At 43.2% G+C, this 18,216-nt stretch overlaps 3 protein-coding genes across 6 annotated transcripts; 1 reads left to right on the top strand and 2 right to left on the bottom strand.

Moving 5' to 3' along the window:
* The first annotated feature begins 4,840 nt into the window (after nt 1-4,840).
* Nucleotides 4,841-6,498, top strand: LOC117835736 (aspartic proteinase nepenthesin-1). The gene is given in 2 exon segments (XM_072291293.1): nt 4,841-5,584; nt 5,587-6,498. Coding segments are annotated over 2 exon segments (1,341 nt in total). The 5' UTR covers nt 4,841-4,888; the 3' UTR covers nt 6,232-6,498.
* Nucleotides 6,499-6,633: 135 nt separating this feature from the next.
* LOC117837487 (inactive glucose-6-phosphate 1-dehydrogenase 4, chloroplastic) lies at nt 6,634-11,591 on the bottom strand. Its single transcript, XM_034717128.2, has 12 exons — nt 11,375-11,591; nt 10,454-10,664; nt 9,898-10,154; nt 9,686-9,780; nt 9,014-9,128; nt 8,699-8,904; nt 8,433-8,541; nt 8,300-8,340; nt 7,938-8,058; nt 7,647-7,846; nt 7,097-7,297; nt 6,634-7,022 (listed from the first exon to the last, which is right to left on the bottom strand). The coding sequence occupies exons 1-12, from the start codon at nt 11,459-11,461 to the stop codon at nt 6,782-6,784; spliced, it is 1,884 nt and encodes a 627-aa protein (XP_034573019.1). The 5' UTR covers nt 11,462-11,591; the 3' UTR covers nt 6,634-6,781.
* Nucleotides 11,592-12,101: 510 nt separating this feature from the next.
* Nucleotides 12,102-18,111, bottom strand: LOC117837488 (transcription factor TGA2.2). Of its 4 annotated transcripts, none has more exons than XM_034717130.2 (11): nt 17,955-18,111; nt 17,635-17,849; nt 16,627-16,673; nt 16,324-16,518; nt 15,312-15,398; nt 15,159-15,218; nt 14,105-14,182; nt 13,962-14,013; nt 13,555-13,826; nt 12,776-13,021; nt 12,102-12,525 (listed from the first exon to the last, which is right to left on the bottom strand). In XM_034717130.2, exons 4-11 carry the CDS (start codon nt 16,387-16,389, stop codon nt 12,379-12,381), a joined length of 1,008 nt encoding a protein of 335 aa, XP_034573021.1. In that variant the 5' UTR covers nt 16,390-16,518; nt 16,627-16,673; nt 17,635-17,849; nt 17,955-18,111; the 3' UTR covers nt 12,102-12,378. The 4 variants fall into 4 exon arrangements, with proteins under 4 accessions (XP_034573021.1, XP_072147395.1, XP_072147396.1 ...); XM_072291294.1 differs by adding an exon at nt 16,152-16,240 and having other exon boundaries at nt 17,635-17,999; XM_072291295.1 differs by adding an exon at nt 16,208-16,240 and having other exon boundaries at nt 17,635-17,999.
* Between the last annotated feature and the right edge of the window lie 105 nt (nt 18,112-18,216).

The following is an 18,216-nucleotide window of genomic DNA, read 5'->3' as shown; positions in this document are numbered from 1 at the left end:
CATCAGCACTTTTCTTTGCAACCTTCTTCCTCTTATTCTCGATGGAGGAATCGGTACGATCCTCATAAAAATCAGCATTACTTTTGTAACGGCTAGCATTGCAATTTGGACACTTTTCCAATGTCGTGTACTCACCGCAGTACAATATGCATTGGTTCCTACACATGTGTATTATTTGCACGCATCTTCAATGGATTGATAATCTTCTTTACTTCGTATGTGTTTTTTGGCACAAAGTTAGGCTTCGGGAGCAAATTGCCCAGTAGAGTAAGGAGATCATTGAAACTATTATTAGAACAGCTGAATTTACCCTTCAGGATCAGAAAATGAAGGATGAAACGCAACACTGTCCACTCCTTCCCACATCACACATACATACGGTCCTTTGCTGCCTTCTTGAGTGTCTCGAAATTCTCTAACCATTTAGCACTCCTTAGCAACACTTTCGATTCAATGTGGCGCAACATGTCCTTCATATCAACATCATGTTCCTCGTTCAGTTGTGGTTCCACACCTGTATTTGTTTGATCACCATTTTGATCTCCACGGTCATAATCATCATCCATCATAACATGATCATTTTCGTTTGCATCATCACCGCCCACTTCATCACAGCCATTATCGATGTCTATGTTGTTGAAAGTACATCCTGCCTCACAATGGTGGGACCAAATTGTGTATCCATCCACAAAGTCTCGCTTTATCAAATGCCTCTTGATGATATCAGTATCCTCCCATACCACACGGACAACGTATTTGCTTTGTCTCACAAATGCGAGCGTGCTTCTTCGCAGCCTCCACAAACTTTGATACCTCTAACATGAAAGTATGCAAATGTCTCCATATGCCATACATCCATTCTCTATGATCCATCTTTAACAACCTATGAAAACTATTCTATGTTATATTAACTAATTTAATGAGCTATGGGTTGCAATTCTATAAACTAAATTAAATTATGGATGCAGTAACTAATAAGTAGGAAGAAATATAATAAAAACTAATTCTATATTACCTTAAATGAAACTCAATTAAACCATGGATGTAATAATTAATAATAAGAAGAAAAAAATCAAACTCAATTATATATTGATTCAATCAACTTCATTAATTAAAACTATCAAAATTAAAGGTAATAATTAATAAAAAGGAAAACTATAATCAAACTTAATTCTATATTACATTAAAATGACAAACATAGTATTGTAATGGTTATAATATGAACATAGAATTTTATTTACGAAAATAATTTATCTCTAGTTATTTTCTCTCTCTTCCCTCCTCTCTCTTCTAGGTCTAGATCTAGATCTAGATAACAACCTAATGAAGTTAGAAATGATGGATAGAAGTTGAAAAAAAGGTTGGAATGGCACAAACTCACCTTATATAGCCACCTCCTTCAAAAAAATCAAGAGCAAAACATTCCCCCTTAGATTTGGTGTTTTTGGAGGTTTTCCCGAGCTCCTCTCGAGCAAGCTCCGAATGGAAGATTGGCTGGGAAGGAGATGCCCGCAGCCTTATCTGGTCGAGATCTGTGCTGGCGGGCGACATAAGCCAACCGTCAGCACAGATGGGGTGCATCTGTGCTGGCGAGTGCTTGGGTCGCCTGCCAGCACAGTGGCTTCTGTGCTAGCAGGTGCTCCCCTGCCGACCCAAGAAATTTTTGTGCTGGCGGGTGTCAATCACGTACGCCAACACGCTAAATTCTCTGTACCAGCGAAATCAAATCTAGTATAGTGTAACAACAACAACCTACCAGGCAAAACAATCAGAGCCTAAGTTATGATAGCAACTCTTTTTTTTTTTTGAAAAAACTACCGGGCCGGAGCGCACCCAACTGAACCTTTCATTGATCAAGACCAAACCGAGGGAGCCGAGGCTGCAACAGAACGGTTCCAAGTTTTACAGACACAACTTAGCGTTCCGAGTAAACACTTAAACTATCTTTACCTAAGGGCTTGTTTGGACTTAGGATAGAGGAGGATTGGAAGAGAATGAGGGGGATTGAGTCTAAAATGAACTAATTTCCTCTCTAATTTCTCCTGTTCCACTTCAATCCACTAGTATCCAAACAAAATCTAAATAGGAAAAAATATATCTCTAATTAGTGCAGAGGCTGAAAGGGAAAAAAAGTCCTTGAGGACCTAAACTTTGATTTTTTTCCTAAACTGTCTTCACCTAAATAATGCAAGGAAAAAATATTTTGCGCTTTCAGAAAGAGGGAGACCTTATTGCAAACTGTGTAAACGTTGATTTCCTCTTGAAAGAGTACATGATGACTTCAGCTTATGTATGTTTTCCAACAATGCGCAACTGAGTGAATACTTACTTCAACTAGTTGAAGCGTCTGCAATGCCTCGTCACAAGAGCCGTGTTCAAGGAAGCTCTCTACCTGCTCCATCGCTAGATTTGTCTATCGCAGGTCTTCTCTTCCTACTTATATTTTGCTTGCAAGTAGATAGCTAGAGAAGCTTTTTTCGCTGCAAAGGTCGTCTGGATTGGTTCCTTTGAAACAATTTGGCAAATTTAGATTAGTATACGCGCCAGGAAGAATTCCCGTGGAATAACCTACGTTTTTTCCTCCAAGAATCCAAAGCTTGCCTAACATATTTAGAAGACGTCAGGCAACTGAATTAGAGTTGACAACGATTAAATGATGAGAGAGGAACGATGACGAACCAGTGCAATATATCAGCCACTATCTATAACGAACATATATGTCACATAAATATAGCATAATAGATACACTACGGGAAACAGAAACATTGCCGAGTGCCAGGGGCACTCGGTGAAGGGCTAAAAACACTCGGCGAACCGTTTGCCGAGTGTAACACTCGGCAAACGGCACACGGCAAATTCTGAGTCGGCAAACACGGATTTGCCGAGTGTTTTGTGTCGCGCACTCGGCAAAGACTTTGCCGAGTGGCCAGAAAACACTCGGCAACATTTTTTGCGAAAAATTAAAAAAAAAAACAACCTTCGGCCAGCCACCACCACCGGCCGGCCGCTACGCACCGCCGCCGCCTCGATCCGCCGCTGCCGCCCTGCGGCCAGATCCGCCGCCGCCGCCCCGGTCGCCACGACCCGCCCCCAGGAGGGCGCCAGATCTGGCCGCGGAAGAAAGGGGAGCTAGGGGCGCAAGATCCGGCCGGGGGAGGGAGAGGGGAGGGGAGGGGAGGGGAGGGGAGGAAAGGGAAGGGGAGGAGGAGTGGAGGATGTGCGCCGGGGGAGGGAGGGCCGCCGGGGGAGGGAGCTAGGGGAGGAGGAGGGGGCGGCGTGAGGGGAGGTCAGGGGGAGGAGGGGGGCAGTCCGGAGGCACGGGTGGGGGGGCGGGGGCCGGGGGGGGGGGGGCGGGTGGTGTTTGTGGGCCGGGCCGGCCGGAGCCGGTAGGGTTAAAAAAAGTTCGCCGAGTGTCCTAGGTGGGCACTCGGTAAAGTTTTTCTTTGCCGAGTGTCTACCCTAGGACACTCGGCAAAGTTTTTTTAAAAAAAATTTAAAAATATCCAACAGTTTCAAAAAAATACCAAATTTTCACACGAAATAAGATATGTTCTCTACTGACAATACAAAAAATTTTGTAGTCAAACCGAACTCGACCGTCACTTCGACTTTAAATTTTATCGAATCCTTCTCAAAGTTACTATTCTTCTTCTGATATGCTTCGGTTTGTAATCATCGTACATGATGAAATGTGCAAAATCTTCCCAATTTTTTTCCACAGCTTCCACATATTATATCATCACATAACTACAAATCTCATGATTTTCAGACTTTGCTTGTTTTTTTTACAATTTAAAAATACTACCACCACACGTTCATTGTCGTGTTTCCTGAACAAGATGTTCAAAATTTCTTTTCATTTAATGGGTTAGGTCTCAAATTGAGCCAAATAACATGAATATCATTTTTCTACTCATTTTGTTCCACAATTTGAATCACTTGCAGTTCAAATTTGACTTATACCAAAAATTTTCTTGAAATGCAATTAATTAAATAAATATAGCAAATAAATCCAAAAATATACCAAATTTTAACATGGAGTACCACGTGTTGTATGTGAGGAGTAGAAAAAATTTCAAGATGAAAAGAGGAAAAAAAATTATTTTTTTGCCGAGTGTCAAAAAAAACACTCGGCAAACCCCCCTCTTTGCCGAGTGTCTTTTTTGACACTCGGCAAAGAGGGTAGTTTGCCGAGTGTTTTTTATTTGACACTCGGCAAAGCCCCGATTTGCCGAGTGTATTTTTTTTGCCGAGTGTTTTTGGCTTGGCACTCGGCGAAGAGCTTGTTTGTCGAGTGCTCGAAAAAAAACACTCGGCAAAAAAATACACTCGGCAATTTTAAGGTTTCCCTACCATACCAAATGAATCAACTACTCCCTCCATCCCAAAATATAGCTACATTTAACCAAGAATATTTCTAAAACTAATTTATTTCAAATAAAAAAGGTTACATATGGTTTCACGATAAATCAGATCAAGCTAGGAGGTTTCACGATAATCTAATAATATTATTTTATGTTATTATTCTCTATGAGAGATACATGTGCATGTTCATACCTTCAAATACTTTCACATCTTCGGAAACTATAAGCATCTACGGCAGAACTTAAGATTGACAGAATCCCACGAGCACCTCATTATATTATTGATGGGCATATTACTTACCACTCTATAAATAATGTCATTTAGTCTTAGAATAGATCTAAATAAAATACAAGTATCCTTTTAGAGTCGAAGACTCGGCACTTATTTCACGAGCAAAACAGTACTTTAATAACATTGACACGGTATATAGGACTAGCAGACATATGGAGATAAACACACCCATTAGTTAAGCTAATTAGCTAAAATACCTTAACGCTGAATTCACTTCAAGCAGCCGATCAACATGCCGAAGCTAGCCCTCCTGCTTGCGCTGCTTGCAGCGACGGCCATCTCTTGCGGCCATGCCGCGGCTTCGGCCGTCAGGATGCAGCTCATCCACACTGATGCCGGCCGCGGCCTGACACCCCATGAGCTGCTGCAGCGCATGGCGCTGCGGAGCAGAGCCCGCGCCGCCCGAATCCTCGCCGAAGCGGCCGGCGCCCAGGTGACCCCAGGGGAGATCGCCGGCGCCGTCCCCGACACGGAGTACCTGGTGCACTTCTCCATCGGCACGCCTCCGCAGCCCGTGCAGCTGACGCTCGACACGGGCAGCGACCTCACCTGGACGCAGTGCCGTCCGTGCCCGTCCTGCTTCGACCAGGCCCTGCCCTACTTCGACGCGTCCCTCTCCTCGACATTCGCCGGCTTGCTCACCTGCAGCTCCTCGCCGTGTCAGGCCCTGCCGCTTACGTCGTGCGGCACCGATAGCTCGTCATCGGGCAACGAGACTTGCGGCTACGCCTACTCTTACGGCGACGGCTCGGTGACGGTCGGCCTCCTCGTCGTGGACACGTTCACATTTGTCGCTGACGCCGCCGCCGCCCTGGCCTTCGGCTGCGGCCTCAACAACACCGGGACCGGCATCGTCGTGGACACGTTCAAGTCCAACGAGATCGGCATCGCCGGCTTCGGCCGCGGCGCCCTGTACCTGCCATCGCAGGCTCGCAGCTCAAGGCTGACAACTTCTCCTACTGCTTCACCGCCATTACGGGGACGACACCCAGCCCCGTCCTGCTCGGCCTGCCGGCGAACCTCTTCAGCAGCGACCCCGGCACCATCCAGACCATCACGCTCATCCAGAACCCTGCCCGTCCATCCTTCTACTACCTCCCGCTGCAGGGCATCACCGTCGGGTCGACGAATCTGCCGATCCCGGAGTCCACGTTCGCGGTCACCGCGAACGGGACGGGCGGCACCATCATCGACTCCGGCACCGGCATGACGTCGCTGCCCCACGACGTGTACGGGCTCGTGCTCGACGCGTTCGTCGGCCAGGCGAGCCTGCCCGTGCTCAACGCGACGTCGATGTCGGTGTCGCAGCTCTGCTTCACGGTGCCGACGGCGGGCGCGAGGCCGGACGTGCCGAAGCTGGTGTTGGAGTTTGAGGGCGGGACGCTGGACCTGCCGCGGGAGAACTACATGTTCGAGATCGAGGCCGCGGGCGTCAGCGCCACCTGCCTTGCCGTTAACGATGGGGGCGGTGCCATGACCATCATAGGAAACTATCAGCAGCAGAGCATGCACGTCCTCCACGACCTGGCCAATAACAAGCTATCCTTTGTCCCTGCTCAGTGCGACCAGGTTTAAACTCAGCTTGCTCGCGTCGTCCTGCCCCATGATGGACGTTGTAACTACATCGCTTTTTGTAACTACATCGCTTTTCCTTAAAACCGACCCCTTTTCTCAGCATCATCAGTCGGAGACTCGAACCTAATAAGTGGATCTGGAAAGGTTCCACCCGTAAGATACCTAACCGACTAAATTATGTGTATGGATTTAACCATCTAAATTATGTGTATGGATGTATACATATGTTGTGAAAGAATAACGGGATACCTGATCCTCTGTTGTGAAGGAACATGTGTTACCTATACATACTTCCTTCAGTCAAATTTATTTGATGTTTCAAACAAGGGAAGCAGTCTGTTTCCTGTTCTTTTTGTTGTCTGAACGTCAAAGTTAAATGATTGGAAGTAGTGCTACAGCCCAGGAAAGAAACTAATTTTTGCATTTCTCCTTGAAAGTCGTTGAACAGGTCGGTTACAAAAGGCATATACTGTACATCATTGGCTGCGATACAACAGCAAAAAAATAGGAAGGACATCTCATACGTCGAGCAACTGTGCCGGATATCAACTCACCAGTCGTCATCCCATCGTACCCCATGTTTAGCAGCGAGGTAGTAAGCGTTGATAGGCCCTCTACCCCCAGCCTCGTAGAGCTCAGGAGCAACTATGTTCTGATCGATCTCATGGATTATCGGGGTCAGCACGTTCCATGCAGCAGCCAGTTCATCGCTGCGCATGAATAGATGACTGTCTCCATCTAGCACATCCAGGAGAAGATGCTCATATGAATCTGGAACCTCCGTATTGTACCTACACAACAAAAGTCATAGTTTAGTGCAAGTTCTCTAGAATAGATCATAAGGTGATCCAAGAGATATCCATACTTATCACGGTAAAGCAGGTTGAGTTCTGAAGCATCCAGTTGGAGCCCAAGCCCTGGGACCTTGTTGTTGACTTTCAACAGGATCGCTTCTTCAGGTTGATCGCGTAGAACAAGCTCATTTGTGTCAAGATCTATGTCATGGCCAAAACGTTCACGGTAGATATTACCAGGGACATGGCGAAACTGAATTCGAATCTCAGCTCTGAAGGAAAAAAATGATTAGAGACCTTCAGTCATGCTTGATCGATTTGTCAGGTGATATATTTTTTTATAAGAAAATGGTGAAATTCTTTTATAAGAAAATGGTAGTCTTGCAATAGTTATCAATAAGATGCTCAGTATAGGGTGGACTACTGAAGAAGTGAAGATAGTTGATAGAACGGTGCATGCTATGTGCTAATATGCATATGAATCAATTTCTGATTCTACCTTTTGAGGGTATAAAAAGGAAATAAGTTTATAATAACACAATACTACAATGAAGTGACTGAAATCAGAAATTCACTATTGAGACATTTGCTAATTGAAGTTATGGATCTCATTGGGTGTACCTATTCTTCATAAGCCCCATGCCTGTCTTGATCAAAAATGGCACCCCATCCCAGCGTGCATTGTCAATGTACATAGCAGCAGCAAAATAGGTTGGTGTCATGGATTTTGTATATCTGTCAACTTTACCAGAGGTGTCTTTGAGTTGACCAAGAACAACATCCTCAAGGTCCACTTTACGAATTGATCTCAGCACCTTCACCTACATAAATAAAGTTCTTATGATTCTGTAACGAATGTCAGCATTTTCTAACCTCTACAACAGTAATTTTAAGAGGATTATACTGCCTTACCTTTTCATTTCGGATGTCCTCTCCATCAAGACTTACAGGTGGTTCCATGGCAAATAGCGCTATTGTTTGAAGAATGTGACTGTGAACTATGTCACGAATTATCCCATAATTTCCGAAGTACCTGCAAGTGGATATGACTGTCAATTAAATGATCCAAAATTACAATCCCAAAATATGAATATACATTAATAAAGAAAATGAAGATAAGTTAAAACCCTGTTAAGAGACAATTGTAAAGGTTAAACAAACCCAGTAATGAGCTAATCATGCAGAGAGTCAGTATTAAAGAGTACATTTTATTATACCACGAATGCTTTGCAACATTCAAGAATGGTAAGAGCAATGTTATAGCATTAACTCACCTCCCTTGTATTTCAGTTGCTGTTTCTTCAGAAAAAATAACCTGTACCAATTCACATGCATTGCTACAAGTCAATGTATATACAAAATGATAAAGCATATGCAAAACTGAGCCTTGAAAAGTTGAAGTTGTACCTGCACATTCCGTATGTAAGTTCGGCTCCACAAAGGTTCAAACACCAAATTAGAAAATCTCAAGACAGTAAGATTTTCGATCAGATCCTTCCCCAGAAGGTGATCAATTCTATGGGTGACAGACATGAAGCAATAACAAATTGTCAAGTTCTTCAAACATTGCAGTCAAGAAAAACAATCACAAAGCATTGTAATTTGACAATCCATTCATTCAAAAAAGGGAAGACAGCTAAGATTGGAAGGATAAAAGATGGAAATCATAGTACCTGTAAATTTGCTTTTCCTCAAATCTTGACAGCAGAGATTGTGTTACCCGGAGTGAGGACAAACCAGTAAAGCCAAATGGTTTCTCAATAATTATCCTATTCCAGCCTCGCTTAGTTTGGGCACTGTCAGCCAGTGGCAATGCTACGTCAAGAAGTGCCTCTTGGGGTACAGCAAGGTAGAATATTCTGTTTGTTGCACGAGTACCCTGCGAAATAAAAATGGAGATTAATGAAACTTTATAAACCAAATATCAAGTTCAAATATAGAACACGAATTTCTCCAAAAGATTCAAGAACTGTTATGAGAAATTCTACCTCTATCTGTGCCATCCTTGAATTTAATCTAGCCATCCCATCTTTGTTGTCATGTCCGGCATCTATATAATACGTCCTTTTAAGGAACTCATTTAACTTGTCACCACAGTTTTCGCTGCATTCACAATAACATTAGGATCCATTCTTATTAGTTAGGCAAAGCTTATTTGCAGCAGTGAAATTATGTCATCATAACAGAATTGCATCCTGACGTCGAAATATATTGGGGGGATATATTTAAAAACTATGGAAAGCAAAACATATCAGCATGATGCATAAATCATTGATTTGAAAAATCTTGGAATATCGTTTCCAAAAAAAAACTTGGAAGCAAAATGATTTTGCTGACAAGTCAGACATCCAAGTTGAAGCATTAGTAATTAGGATTGGCAGATACATGGGAAACTTGGGAAGGAAAGTATACCAGCATATTCATAAATTTGGAAGAACCAAAATAACATTGGTGTCAAGTGCCAACATAACCAACAGGTGATTTGGTCCAAAAATATATGTTGCAGATTAAAAGGTTGGTTTGGCTATATAATTCTTATATGATTTCAAAGACAAAAGGGGAAATATTGTAGATACAAATTCCAGTGCTAATGTTTTGCTGACGTGTTTTGTCAACGCGGCAGTCATGACAAAAGAAATTATCGTATCAAAAGAACATACTGGTGATCAACCCGGCAGGTCAAATTGGCTTCAATCATAGATCTTAAACCTTCATCTGTTATTTTCTTCCTAGAATATCCAAATATGCCTACACTCTGCAGTATAAAAAGAATGAAAATGAAAGGTGTAACATGTCAATGGCAGTCATACATACAAGTTACAGCAGGACTGTAAATTCAATTTTCCAGTAGCGGAAGCTGATATGTTCATACCCGAGGAAGAAAACCACTGTAATACAGAGCAAATAGTGCCGGGAAAACTTTACTTCTTGCCAGCTCACCAGTAGCTCCAATTACAGCAATGCAAAGAGATGGTTCACTGTCGGAATGGTCATTAGACAAAGCATATTCTTCCTCTTGCACAGGAGAATGGGTTTCAGAGGGGTTGGATCCCAGATCCATCGGATTTTCCTGAACAGTTGAACTATCCAAAATATCAGAGCTTGTACTGGCCATTTCACCTCCAGAATCTGCACAAAGGGGGAAACAATAAGCTGTACATGAAGGCATAAAGACAAAAGAAAACGGCCAACGAGAAGTTTGCAACAATAATAGTAAGAGGATTTCAGGGAGAAATTTCTCTTGAGCATGTCTTTTATTGACAATGCTAATGCAAATTGAATGTTACTGTCAAAGGTATGAAGCAAACCAGTGTCAGCAGCGCTGAGGGGAATCATAAGGCATTACGACAATAATAACAATTATGATAAGCACATCTGCACACATGCAAAGTAATGGAACAAAAGACAACTGATTTCATAATACCAACCATAAGCAAGATGTGTGTTCCGATGAGTTATCTTTTCGGTCAGCGATGCAGCCTCCAAGTAATCATGAATTTTATCATTCCCTCGAGCATCTGGATTTCTTTGAAGTTGCCATCCATGTCTTTTTAATGCCTTCCGGAGCTTCAGTTTTGCAGCAACCCAGCACCTCAATCCACAAGCTTGTATTCTGAATCTGGCAGCAGGTGCTGCAACCTACGTGCAGAAGCATCAGATGCCACAATCAGCAGATGAATTGTCAACGCGTAAAATATCAAATAAATCAGATTGATGTAACTTTGTGTTAGCTGCCAAATGCGAACCGCTGTCTCTAAGACTCCAATTGACCAATGGTTGGGGGAAGGGAGACAGATTTTTTATTCACTCACTGCAGTATAATCAAAACATAATCATTTCTTGAGAGATGGATTGATGCAACATGAGTTCGGTCAACCAAGTGCTCGTTTATATCAAATCAGAGTCCCTTTTTATGAGTGTGTTGCGTGAATATGCCGAGCATGTTGACACGTACAGTCCAACGCGCCACTGAACTGGACCGATGCCCAGCAAAAAGGAAAACAGCATCAATTGGAAGTTTGGAACCCGTGATGAAAACGAGAGCGTCTCATCAGCTCTAATTTCCGTCCGTCCAGAGCCAAGATGCCCAGAAACGTTCACAAGGATCACACGCTCGCACGGGCGAACCAAAGCCCCGCCAACCACTCCCATCGATACAAGAGGCAGCACAGCGACGGGCACGTATCGCTCCAGCATGCCACCAAGCCAGCGCCCAGTGAATCGGCCGAGGCATTTCGTCGAGCAGGTTAAGCGCACGGCGTCGGAGCGAAAGAAAACAAGCTGCTTCATCCCGCCACCAACCAAGCAACCGTATTACCGTACCACGGGCGCACGAAGCGGGTACTCACCGGAGTGAAGCGCAAGCTCGACAGCGAGGGCTGGAACTGGAAGGACGCCACCGGTGCTGCGGACGCTGCCGCGGCGAGCCCTGCCATCTTTCAGCGCTGCTTGGTCCTGCTCCTGCAGCACTTGTCTGTCCCCTTGGTTGGATCGCGTGGACGTCTGGAATGCGGAAGGAAAAGAGGACTATTGCTCGTGGCAGCTTGTGAGGGGTGAAATGGATAGCGACAGTGGAAGCTGTACCTGTAGCTTTTAGCTTTCGCCGCCGTAGGTGTACTGAGTAGCGACACGAGTACTGACACGTCACACGTCGGGTAGGTCTAGGTGAATTTTTTTTTGGTAGCCCCGTGGATGCTTTACCAGAATTTAAATTCAAACAAAAGTACTGGATTTAAATGCACAGGTGCTACCTTCGACGTGTTTGAGCAAAAATGTGAATTTTGCGCAGAAATTTGTAGGATGGAAAATGAAACTCATGAAGGAATCATTTATCGTTTACAGAATCCTCTACCAAAATGTTCACTAATTGTACTGACATAGAATTCATCCACTAAATGCGTAGCAAATTTTACCTTCATATATGGAGTTCGAAGCCTGATAGTATTGTGGATCCCTCCTCTTTTTCTCTCTCTTTTTTTTTTGGTTCTGGGCACAACCGCACCAGGACTTCAAGTTCAACCAATCAACCTAATATTCAAAGCGACATGCTGCTCTTGCTGCTGGTTCCAACATTAATTGACGCTGGATATTCTTCCAGCCTTGTATGTACTTCTATTTTTATTGCTAATACAATTGCAATATGTCAATCATAAATTCATGATAACTTACAAGTTACTCCAAGCTTTACCCTAAATTGTACAACACTGAACCGCAATCTGAGACCAGAAGATGTTAATACAACTTGTACAGTGAGGACTGAACCTCCAGTCATCTGCAAATGTGTTGCGAGTTTGCAGCCAGCAGTCCCACACTCGCAGATCAGTTCATGTAGCAGACACCCACGCTGGCGATGTTACTCCCGTGGCCTAGCAAGCCAAAGAGAACTCAGGGCGCGCAAACGTGAGAAGTAGTCATGGATCGCAAGGAGCGCCCGAGCAGCTTGTCGGATCGTCAGAATGCGTTGCATTTGATGCAAGGTCTGCTGTCGTAGATTATCAGCCTAACATAAATAAAACATGTTCCCTTCAGAGCTAGAAACATTGAGAGCAGTACAGATTGCGCAAAACAGGGGTAAATATGTCAAATCAACAATCAAGTGCCTTGGTTTCTTTCCTAAAATTTGTGGAATTCTCAAGCAAACATCTTAACTGACCAGTAAATTAGTTTCATTTATTCTTTTATCTATCAAAAGCAATAACAGCAACAGAAAAACTGCATGTTTGACAGGGTTAGGATTTCAGAAAGTTTACCTGACGAAGGAAATTCTCGAGGGTGCCAAGTTTGCCCATGGCCATAGCCATTTGACCCATATAGTTTGCCACGTTCCCGGAGGATCCTGATGGACCAAGGGACCCAGCCAACGTTTCTGCCAAGGATTGCTGCAATGCTTCCATTCCTTGTGACAATGCATCCTCAGCCTGCTGGGAGGATTGTTGGAGATTGGATAGCCCCATCAATTGCTGCTCCGTTAGTGGCTCAAGCTGATTCACAAGGAGCTGCAATTTTACAACAGTGTAAGGAATAGCCAAACAGTTCAGCTTGAAGCAGAAGCACCCATTGAATGGTACAATAATAAAAAAAATCACGCCCTACTAAGGAAAATACTCCTGCAATAGGCTTTAAATCCTTCCAAACACAATTAGAAGTTGTTTTGGCATCTACACAAGCACATGTTGTCTAGGAAAATTAAAATTAGTTAGTTCTATTACAGAGAGTTATAAATTGATAAATGACACTTAATGTGGGGGTGACATGCAGGACCTTGAGCTGCAAGTCATTGATATATTAGACGATACTTTAAGATTCTATATTTGTGACAATATTTAGCGATATTGCCAAAAAAAGTGGCACATTATGAAAGTAATTGTACTGATATGTGGTAAACAAGGACCCTTTATATATTGCTTGGGGGGGGGGGGGGGGGGGGGGGGTGCGCAGGCAGCCATTGAGAGGCACGGGTTCTAGAACGAGTTATATTTGCAATCAAAGCCAGGTGTAATATAATTCTATCTATATCATATGCATGCACCTTTAGAAGCTCAGACGAACGGAAACCCCCAAGCCACAAGAAGCACCTTTCAGCAGGTGTTTTCCACATGCCTGAAAGTATATGGAACACATCAGCCTTCGCAGCAACGCCCTTCAGCCTGAATATCTCATCATAATGTGCCATTATCCCATCCACGATAAGACGGAGGTCACTATCACTTGCATGAGCATTTACTGCAGTCCTCAGCTCATTTATCTGCTTATTTTGCTCCTCTTGCCATCGAGAATACTCTAAATCAAAGGTCATAGCTCCTGCAAAGAGATTAGTTTTTCAGTTTTACTCCTATGAAGCACTTGGGGTTTACAATGATGTAAGGTTGCAAAAGCAATTAGCGAAAGCATGTGTGTGCGTGTGCATGAGAGGGAGGGAGGGAGGAGGGAGCTTACCATTTCCACTCATAGCATGAGTTTGGTCTCCAGAGCTGGATATGAAGATTCCCTGCAATGTGATATCCAAGTAGCAAATTTAAATAAAACCATGGAGACATGCCAGTAAAAATTGCACTCCAGCATCAACCAAATAAACTCACCTGTTGTCGAGCTTTCTGGAGCTCTTGCTCTAGGCTTGCAAGTTTTAGCTTACTGCTCTCAAGCTGTTGTACATATGCCTTTGAAAACAACAGGTAGTGTTAGAAAGGGCTTATAGGAAAACAATAAACCCAATAGTGAACAGAGAAAAAGCTAGAGGATACACTTCAATTTACACAATTCAGTTGCTTATGTCTAAATTGTAAATTTTCAAAGTTGGTCGTTGATTAAGAAAGAAACAAGGAGTGCCTTGGTGGTTACTCTTTTTTTCTCAAAGCAAGGGTACCTTCTGTATTTATGCAATTTTCCAATAATATCATGAAACAAGAAAAGAAAATGATGAGATCACAAGTACTAAATCACACACACTTGCTGACTTGCAGGTTATCCAAGTAGTTGCAACACAGTGTGGTACTAGCTCCCTGATCAACAACATCAAAATCATCCATACTACAGTATTACAAACAGTGGTGGATGTCAGGAATTGGGCTAACATCTCTCTGCCTAATCCATTACAATTTACAACCCAGCATCTTTGCTGTGTGCAATCATAGAAAAATTCAATATGGAGTTTTCATGTTCTACAAAGTCATTCTTCTTCTATGTGGAATTCTTTTGTGTGGAAGATTCGCGACAATGTGCAAATGTTGACACAGTGGTAAAATAAATACAATACTGATTTTACTGAGCGGGAATCTTTTTTCAATACAACACACATAAATTCCTATAGTTTAAAATCGATTTTAGAAACCTATATAGGTGTCAATACTCAGAGAGTTGATTCATCAATCAAAACCAAATTATTAGCCTACTAATTAACAAGGTAATGATCAGAAGAATATTAGGGCGTGTGGTGACAGGGGCAGGCTGAAGCTCAAGTAGAATGGACTGTGGCTTCACCCCTGGTGACAACTAGGCAGATCCGCTTCACAGTCCTGACTCACACATGCACACATACATGCATGCATCAGTGAGACGTGCACACAGACACGCCGCACCAAAATACAGGAACAGCTCCCAGATGTGCACAGCGCAGCACAGGCATGGTAATAGTACCTTTTTTCTCAGTCGACTTTTTCTTGCTGCCTCACGATTTTGGGCAAGCCGCCGTAAAACCTACAGAACAGAAAATTCATTTTCTAGAGACCATGACTGAAAAATGGTAAGAACAGTAAAAAGATATAGAAGAAAGAATTAATAATTTAATACCTTTTGGTCCATAGGTTTGTCAGATCTGTCAGACCGATCAGATGAATTAGAAGCCATGACAATAGCTCCACTCTGTCCGTTTTCTAACTGTAAAAGTTGGTTAAGAAAAATTACAGAGATACAGTGTTTGTGCATGAAACTATAAGGTAGGAAGTTGACATGCAGCAGTACACAGATGAAGGAGGTTTCTTTATATTGGAAGTCAAGATCATAGATGATGGAACAAGTAACATGTACCGACTTCAGAATGACATGAGCACTTTGTACAGGAATGAAGTTGAAAATTTGTAAAATAATCTGACAAAGTAGGAGATCATCCATTATGCCTCCAAGGCCCCAATTCCAAACACAAAGGGTTCCATTCAACTAGTAATCAATTTTCTTGGCAAAATTCACAAATGTAGAAGATGTGCTTAGTGTGAACAAATGTTGCAATGTCAACTAATGCTTGCAAACACAAAAAAAATTTAGCAAACTTGGAGCTATATGAAAGCGACTTGGTGGCAAACAGTAATACAGAATCAGTAACAGATGAAACAGATAAACTAGAGAGAACAGTTGGGAAATACAAGAAACAGCCCTGTTTTGTAGGGATTTAGTGTACCTCAATCACCAAGGATATTTACCAATTCAGGTACCATTTCTTATTTTCGTCAAAGTTTTCATTTCACGAAACTTTCTAGTGTTAACACTTTAAGACACTCCAAGTGAAACTTCCCACTTAATGAAACCAATAGTCTAACATCAGGTTTGCCAAATTTAAAAGTTAATATAATCTGTTACTTATTTGTTAAGACATAAGAGCATGTGAGTATAATGTTTGCAGATGGTTAAACAGACATGGCAAAATTATGTGCGTCGGAGAACATAAGCTCAGCTCATCATTTATTGGATAATGAATACGGTCCAATTCTTCACATCCTATTAGGCTATAAGAAAGACCAAAGTTTAGGCATAGTGGCAACATTATGTTCACTTCTAAAATAATTCGGATGGAGAAAAGAGGGGTTACCCTTTGATTTTTATCGTCAGTGTCTACAACAGTCGAGGTGTCAGTCCTCGAACTAGCATCTGCCATGCCGGGTTCTCACCAGCTCCTAAGAATGAGACAACAAATTGCTTTGTTGTCCCCTTTTTGTTTTTCTCTTATGACAGGATGATAAGCAGCCTGCAGTTGGCACATCCACCCACCCGGCAGACCAGCAAACTATCCATCGCAAGAAACAAGTTTCCAGGTACATCAGCAACATAATAAAGAATATACAGCTAGAAATGACAAGAATGGTAGTCCAACTAAGCACTGGCATATTCATACCTTTACCAAAAACAGCAACAGGTCAGAGTTAACTGCATGTTCCAAACCTGGAAACATCAAACAAAAGACATTTAGCTGTGGTTCATAAAGGAAAATCAAGGTAATGCCAGCTCCTGTCCAATTGTCCATAGCAGCTCGTAATTCCAAAAGAACAACTAGTACAGCTCCACACCACTAAGACGTAAGGTATCGCAGGACAGCAAGGATAGTTTTGTCTTAGTGCCCAACGTTAATTACTAAGCTTATTCCTAAATTTCCCAGCTCATACCCCAGCTTGAAAGCTTTTGTGGAAGCAAAGACCAGCCTAAAAATTCGCAACTGGGAGCTGTGCAGACGACTGCACACACGAGTCCAAGCATCTATGAGCAAGCTACTGTAAATTTGGCCATTACCCAATCAGTAATTATACAATATCTGAAAACTGCTAATAAATTAGGGGAAGCATATAATACATGTAACCAAGAGAACAAGGGTCTGTCTTAAGTGCAGGGGGCGGCTGATGGAGGAGCTCGAGCAGCTCATGCTGGTTGAAAGGAGATCGGCTGGAAGCCGACTAGGCAGCTTTCACTAGCTCGTAAAGGGAATTCGAGTTGATCCTTCCAGATGCTATCTTGCCTTAATAGCAGCGGGAAGCTCCAACGCAAGTACGCAACGAGGACAGCACGACACCACTGTGGCACAGGGGACAACTCAGACGTGGGGCATGGGGATTCAATCATTCAATTCCAAATTATTTCAGAAAGAATAAATGCGCGCACACCACGGCGACCACCAAGTCGTCCTGTTTCGTTTCAAAAAAAAAGTCGTCCTGTGGTATCGACTGAGATTGGTCTTTGGCGCTGAAGTCGAACAAACCTGATCGAACCACGGATAGATTTATCACTAGGGTACTACAACTCTCGGACAACAAATCCGCAACTAACATAACAGGGGGGGGAGATTCGATTTGACTGCACACAATTCCTTCAGCGAACAAAAGGAGCTCTTAAGCAAGCTAGGGTTACTAACCGAAACGAAGAAATCGAACCAGGTCCGGGTGGATCTCCACTCCGCGCAAGTCCAGTACCAGCAGAGAGGCGAGGAGCAGGAGGGCAGCTGCTCTCGACGAGAGACGACTTTTTGTGGAAAAGGGCGCCTGCTTAGTACCACCGGTCGCCGGCGGTCAGGTAGCCGATGATGAGGTGCCAAAAGTTGCGAGGAGGAGAAGAACAGCAAGTTTTTGGCTGCAAAAGATGGAATTGAGGGAGAAATCAGAGAGGAAGAGTAGTGGGGAGTAGGAGAGGAGAGGGGAGGAGGTGGAAGAAGGGTGCACGGGGATTTCTCCGCACAGTGAATCGGGAAAGCCGCCACCGCTCCGTGACATCACACCGTGGACTCACACGATGGGGAAGAAAAGGCTTTTGCAGGCCGCCAGCATCTCTCTTGGCCTTCGCTTGCTGCTTTGACAAACATTTCTTTTTGTCTTGCTGGAGTAGGTACTACTGTACCTTGTGGCAAAGAAAAACGAAAATATAAATAAACTTGACTAAAATGATGATTGATGCGCCTGAACTAACTGGAAACTGTTTCGGTAGCCGAGCAAATGGTCAT

Source organism: Setaria viridis, chromosome 9 (assembly GCF_005286985.2).
Source record: "Setaria viridis chromosome 9, Setaria_viridis_v4.0, whole genome shotgun sequence".
In the NCBI taxonomy this organism is placed as follows: Eukaryota; Viridiplantae; Streptophyta; class Magnoliopsida; order Poales; family Poaceae; genus Setaria; species Setaria viridis.
The sequence above is the reverse complement of the archived record's forward strand: the minus strand, read 5'-3'. Positions and strand labels throughout refer to the sequence as shown.

Bases quoted from the DNA above. Each gene is read 5' to 3' on its own strand.
- LOC117837487 (XM_034717128.2), bottom strand. From the start codon at position 11,461: ATGGCAGGGCTCGCCGCGGCAGCGTCCGCAGCACCGGTGGCGTCCTTC. The intron at 10,155-10,453 runs GTTGGTATTATG...CCCTTTGTGCAG, and splicing joins GAACACACATCTTGCTTATG to ATTCTGGAGGTGAAATGGCC. The intron at 8,905-9,013 runs GTAGAATTTCTC...TTTATTTCGCAG, and splicing joins CAAGGATGGCACAGATAGAG to GGTACTCGTGCAACAAACAG.
- LOC117837488 (XM_034717130.2), bottom strand. From the start codon at position 16,389: ATGGCAGATGCTAGTTCGAGGACTGACACCTCGACTGTTGTAGACACT. The intron at 14,183-15,158 runs GTACTATTACCA...TTGTTTTCAAAG, and splicing joins AAAGTCGACTGAGAAAAAAG to GCATATGTACAACAGCTTGA. The intron at 13,827-13,961 runs GTAAGCTCCCTC...ATCTCTTTGCAG, and splicing joins TCATGCTATGAGTGGAAATG to GAGCTATGACCTTTGATTTA.